The 6,701-nt window shown below is 36.7% G+C and overlaps 1 protein-coding gene across 3 annotated transcripts in view; it reads right to left on the bottom strand.

Annotated features, from left to right (window-relative positions):
* Positions 1–437: 437 nt before the first annotated feature.
* LOC124154144 overlaps positions 438–6,701 on the bottom strand; it is a 37,115-nt gene continuing 30,851 nt past the window's right edge. For all 3 annotated transcript variants that reach the window (XM_046527680.1, XM_046527679.1, XM_046527678.1), the window contains exons 12-16: positions 5,865–5,974; positions 5,577–5,758; positions 4,908–5,024; positions 3,333–3,458; positions 438–867 (exon numbers count right to left, since the gene is read on the bottom strand). In XM_046527680.1, the coding sequence (XP_046383636.1) occupies positions 625–867; positions 3,333–3,458; positions 4,908–5,024; positions 5,577–5,758; positions 5,865–5,974 (778 nt within the window). In that variant the 3' untranslated portion in view covers positions 438–624. The remainder of the gene's footprint in view (positions 868–3,332; positions 3,459–4,907; positions 5,025–5,576; positions 5,759–5,864; positions 5,975–6,701) is intronic.

Here is a 6,701-nt window from a genome sequence, read left to right as displayed (position 1 = left end):
CTCGACGGTTCTTCTTACAGTGGTGAGGGTGGAGTGGGGACTGAAAGAAAATACGTAGACTATAGTTTTGCAATGTGCGTTCTGTCAGGAGTAGTTCAGGGAGCTTGTATTTTCTGGCTTTTGGAATTGCAGACCCACATTACATCACTCACCTAAGGGTCTTTAGCTTGATGCCATTCGCCAAATTCCTTTGACTAGGCTTCACAGTCTGTAAACTCCAGACAGAGTAAAATTCCAATAAAATGTTAGTTTCATCTGCTCATTGATCTTATTGATTTCACAAGAATCTATAGTGAAACAGGTAGAAAAATGTCAAAGAAAGGGAAGTAAGTTAAGGTGAGTGATGAATAGAGTGGGTTTTGAAGTTATATCAGCTTCCTTGACAGACCAAGGTATATTGGTATGTATGAGGTTGAAAAATAAAACAAATTAGAATATCAAGTCATGGAGTCCAGCTAATTTAATTGAATTTATGCACATTTGCTTCCTGCCAAAAATAACAATGCAATCGAATTTAAAAAGCAGAAGAAAATTTGACATTAATGACACATTTCACTTGTACACAATTCCTTCAAATAATTCCACCATTTATTTGGCTGCACTCTTTTCATATGTGCATGCAACTCAAAATCGCTGAACTGAATTCTGATTATTAATGTGTGAAGCAGCTTGATTGTTCATGGAGTTTGGTTGAAGGATGCTATCTCCTTGCAAACGTTTTTTCGGGCATGGGCTAGGAAGCGCTGACCCAGAAGCTGTCCCGGATGGAGAAGCCAAAAGTTTTGCCCCTCTCTTCCTTCGTTTGACTATACGGTCATGCACTCTTTTCATTTCTAAAATCTCTTTCATCTCTTCCTTGTCAGCTTCCTGTAATCACAATTTTCCATTTCATAAGTGACCACTTAGGAAAAACTACAGACAACATCAAAAAGATATGTGCACATTAAACAGAAATATAAAGATGCACTAAAATAACTTTTAAGCAGCACTGATCACTTTTTCAAGCATTGAAAATATACTATGCATAGGAAATAAAGGGCCATGAAATAAAGGGGATGGAGGAGGAATTGAGGAACAAAATTTAGCAATAAAGATTTATAAAATTAGAGATATCTGTAGTTATCCAACATTCGATCATGATCGTAATCAGTAGCGCCGACTCCATGGGGCCTGAGGGGGCCCGAGCCCCCCCAAAAATTCGTTACAGATGTGAGGAAAAAATGTGTATGGCTTGTTGATTTTCCCCAGAGTGTCCAGATATTGAGATTCGAGTAATCAGGGTTCTAATGTTGATCATTTGACTCTTCTAAAATGCTTAAAAACTTAAAATTCCCTACTTATAAAATTTACCGGGGCACTAGGTCCCCGGTTTGGGCCCCCCCAAAATTTTTTGTAAGTCGGCACCCCTGATCATAATACATATATCATAGTCATAGTCTTGCGGTATAAGATGGTTCATTTGTATAATTAAAATTGAATTCACTCAATATGACATTACTGTGTCTCCGCTCTTGTTCACAAAGTAATTTTCCAGGATCATGGGCATGTTCTTTTAGGTTCTCCATCGTTTATTCTACTAACCGAATATAGTGCATTGCCAATATACACAAGATTTGGCAAATTGCTCATGTCCTAAAATTGATGTCTGGCTAAAATACTACATCCCCAGCCTTGAGTTTTGCCCACTCTGTGCATGGATCACCCTCATGTAATGATGCAAGCATCCTAGGTCTTAGCTCAGGAGGAACTATGACTGCAGAAGCAAACATGACACACTCATGTTCTACAATAATGGCAAATCTAATATCAAAATAAGGCTTGGGAATAATAGCAGGGTAAGTCTTTGGCCAACCTTTGTTGACTAGGGACTTGTTTTGCTTAGCACTGGGTCCACGTCAATTTCTTCAATTATTATTTCGCTGCTACAGGATAATATAGCCAATTCATCCATAAAACAATAGACATCTTTGGCAAATTTTTGCAGTCGTAAACATGACAAGGAATCAGCTGGACCCATTTTGTCTGGGGTGCATTGCTCTATGGTGTAGTTATAATTACTCAACGTGACTGCCCACCTCATCAATTATAGCACAGTCACTTTTGAAATTATCCTATCTGGTGAAAACAAAGTTTTCAAAGATGCATTATCAGTCACAAGAGTGAATTTCCTGCCTTAAAGAACTTCTTAAATTTGGCCATTGCTAACATTACTCTGAAACACCATTAATGCAAATTTTGAGAGAAAACTCCCTGAAGCACAGCCCCACGGACTGAAATATGCACATGTTATAATGGAGTTATGTGGGTTACGTAATCACAGAATGACAGTTACCAAGCATTGTGAAGCATAAATACAAAACAAAATTAATTATGCAAGTAAGATTTTTGGACAAAAACTGGCATTCTACCACCAATAATGCACTGAATTTTATAATAAGACCATAGGCATATTTAAGATTTGCTCACACATTCCAAGATTGATTATGAGCACCCTCTCCCCAATCATTTATTCTCTTGTACGAATAATTATGAAGCTAGAGTACTAATAAATGCATATGTATATAATAAAAACTAACATATAAAATTTAGAAGGTAAAACTTTTGCCAATTTCTAATGTAGGGTATTTTGGACAAAAGTTTACATTTTATACTTGTTCCTGTTTTCACAGCAAGTTTTGCACCCCTTGGAGATTGCCACAGCACCCACTGTAGACATCCCTATCACTAAAGTGCAATTAAATTGAGAATTGAAAAATAAGTCCCAACTGCAGCCATTCATAAATTATGACGATAATGTCACAGGAGCAGTAAATTCTGCAGGCCATTTACATAATGGCACGGCCATACAATTGTAGTAGGTATTAAATGGGAGACAGGGATTGGCCAAATGACGTGCAGTCACTAGGGTTCTTTCTCCATTTCTTTTGTCAAGGGACAACTCTAGCCACCTTGACTGTGTTCTGGTACATTTACTCATTTAGAGAGATCTTTTTACTTGGAGAAGGATTCACTCAAAAGGGTGTAAATAATAACAAACCACCCAAGGACATTGTGCAAGGCCTAGGAGTAGCCGAGAAGCCTTACCATTAAAGCCTTTTTTACATGGAAATATTTTACAATTTGTGTGTGATTTTCAAAAACTTAACAATTACATAAAGACGAGTTTGATTTGAAGACTAGAGAACAAAAATATCTATCAGCCTTCAATAGATGTTAATTCAAGGCTATTTTCAAGTTATAATTTTTTTTTGTCGGAGGAATAAGACAAGAGCATGTACTCACAATAATGATATTACATCCCCATATTAACAATAACAAGAAACTCTACTTACAGTCTGATTCAGACGCAAAACAAGAGCTCTCCTTCCATCAGCCATTGGCTGAGAATATGCAAGTAACTTCCTCAATCTCTCTGTTGGACTGACACCACGCTCCACCACCAATACAATGCGTGCCCACTGTAATTAGATAATTCATTAGTTAAGAACCAAGATCAATGGGGAGCACTTGACAGTATAAGGCCTAGTTCACAAGTACTTCATTTAACTTGATGTCACTAAGGAGTTAAACTTGATAAGAGTGGCAACTGGATCACAACAAGTTCATAAGAAATTATACGACTTATGATAATCATTGCATGAAAAATGCTCAAATTTCTACTGAAATATAACACAAGCAAGGAAGACAGTTTTCCCTTTCTAGAGCCAAAAACTATCATTAGTCCTCTAAATTTGATTTCAATATCAACTACCAATTTTTAGAGTGACTGAAGGATTTTGCCATTAACTGGTCTGGTTTATAAAAGCCTAACTATGTCAGGTTGAGTTATTGTGAATGGGGCTTTACATCTCGTTTGCAATAACTTACCTTCATTTAACTAGGTGTAACTATTGAGTTGAAAACTTGAGAAGAGCTACAATTGTTCTCAACAACTCAAAGTGGCCTAAGTTGACTTAGCATAGTTATTAGCTGAGAAATTCAAATTTTTTTCTATTAAGTAGCCACTAGCAAGGGATAAGGTAGGTAGTGTCTATCAACAGACACATACACAATGGCGAACATGTACTCTTAAATGGATCTCACAGTTTATACACAATCTGAGCTATGATTGGTGGAATATCTCACTTACCTATATAGGTGTGGGTGTTTTTTAAGTAACCCTAATCCAAGTCAAGTGAATGTATTTGAGTCGCACACAGGCAACTATATGCTATTTATTGCTATGACATTTAGATAAAGTAAGTTCAAGTTCTGCAAGCATTCAAGTATTACATAAGCTCATTTTTGACCCTTCCCTCCCCCTTCCTCCCCCATATGAGCAAAAGTAAGAATCTGTCAAACCCCATAAGTAAGCAAACTTTTCACAACCCCTCCCAAAGGAGTGCTTACTTAATATATACTTGAACATCCCCCTATTCGTAGTACAACATGACATTTACTTACAGCCTCTACCTCCAAGACACAAGGAAAAATACAAGATCTTGGCAGGGTTTAATCTGAAAATTCTAATAAAATGATGAACGATGTTATGTGAATAAAAAATGATGAACGTTGAAACAACTAAAATCAAATGTGTATCATATATTACTATGCATATGTGTCTTTCTTGGAGAACATTCATACATTATGAGTGGCGATGAATAGAGAAGGTTGTTACAGCGGAAATTCATGATGCATACTGGTGAGGGATAAAAATTTTCTCTATAAATTAAGTGGCCAACATTTTTCTATTACATATGTCCTAAATTTCAGCTGTTTCCTTTTTATGAGGAGAAATTATGCTGTTGCACTATATCTGCTGCATGTACTCAGTTGTTACCCTGACCTCCATTACCTACTACATATTAAGTCATAACATAACATCATTATAGATGCTCTTCGATTAATTATTGAAATATTTTCCTTACCTGTCTTTGCCACTCGTTTCGAGTTTCTGCAATCTTTTGATAAGTATTGCCCATCATAGCAATTAACATGTTGACCAACAAAATGGCAACGATTGCCATATAGACCACAAACAACAGCTGCAATGAAAGCATACATGATTGAAATAAAATGAATAAAACTTAGTATTATCTTTAATACTATCCAGATAAATAACAACAAACATGGGTGAGTAAATGCTGGACTGCTGATCTAAAAGAAGCACAGATCAAAACCTAGGTGGAGCTTTAGAATACTACCAAAAACAAATCATCAAAGAAGGAAATGGCAAAGGGAAAGGAACTAAGCCCCTCAATCCTGAATGTGAGGGAGTAATAAGCAAAGGACTTCATCTAGGGTGAGCTCTATCTTCAGCTACCCAAACTAACTTTTAGATCAAACCAAGATATGAAAAAGTGAACAGCAAGCATGTAACATATACATTATAACACCACAAGTGCAGCAGAGGTCAACATGAACACTTTCAAAGAACTTTTTTCAAACTTATTATGTATAGTAAAATCTGCTGGTTAGAATTTTTTGAATTTTCATGACATGTGACTTAGTCTACTCATACAGTTTTATCCTTGTTTGGCCACCGAACCATTTTCTGCACATTGCCTCCCATATTTATGATGGTTAAATACACCTACCTTGGCTTCAAATGGATGATCAGTCTTTTCAAATGCACCATAGTAATCTCCAAAGTTAGTCAAAGACATCAGAAACATGGCCATTACAGATTCCATGGGACTAGGCATCGGATTGGAACTAGAGTCATCAATTCCCTCAGGAGTGTTTGGATTATCATATGACAGGAAAATAATATAGTATGCTGAAAGTGATAAATGCATTGTCAATTTATGAGCTCAAACAAGAGATAAATGTAGCAGATATGGAATCTAACAATGGGAACATTAAATTTCTAATATCAAGCCCACCTTGTGAAAAGCCCATAACGAACATGAGATAAATTGACACAAATCGCAGCAGATCTCCCATCACCATTCTGTAGATCATGACAACAAATGGTCCGACAGTTTTAAATCCCCTAAAATGGAAAGACATAGGATTTAGTTATATGAATAATATGTAATATGCTATGTTTTGATAGATTACATACATTTCCTTCAAGTGCTGAACAAGAGCTCTTCAACAATGACGAGGGGAAATTTTTCCCACCAACTATATTAATGTTAATATTTATATACAGTGGAGCTTTGATTATCTGTCATCCAATTAACAGTTCATTGGTTTGTCAACCTATCACTTCCCCAGCCTCTCAACCTAGACATACCTTTCTTACTTTTCTCCCTTCCCTACCTCAAAGTATCCACCTTTCCAATGGGATAGGCAAGCAATGCACACTGTCATGAATAAAATTGACAGAAAGCTGTAATGAGTCAAAAAACAAAATACTACTAGGGTTAATTTCTAGAACAGCAAATACATTTATTTTTTCCCTCAGTGATGTAATCCAAAGTTTAGCTAGGATAGGTGAGGGTAGAGCTCACACCAGACAAGGCCACGGACATGTGAAGATCACACATTCAGGGTAGGGGGGTCAATTCCTTTCCCTAGGTCACCTCTCACTTCAAGGATTTTTGAATAGGGATGTCTGAAGGCTTCACCTGGCATTTGAACCTGGGACCCCTCGATTGGCTGCCAAGCACTCAACCCACTAAGTTACCACAATCCCCAACTAAAAATTAAATTGCTAACTAGATAATTATTGTTAGAAGAATAGAAAAAAATGCACTGATGATGCTCTCAGACTA

This window comes from Ischnura elegans, chromosome 2, assembly GCF_921293095.1.
Source record: "Ischnura elegans chromosome 2, ioIscEleg1.1, whole genome shotgun sequence".
Taxonomy (NCBI): domain Eukaryota; kingdom Metazoa; phylum Arthropoda; class Insecta; order Odonata; family Coenagrionidae; genus Ischnura; species Ischnura elegans.
Note: the sequence above shows the minus strand (reverse complement) of the source record. Positions and strands in the feature narration are given on the sequence as shown.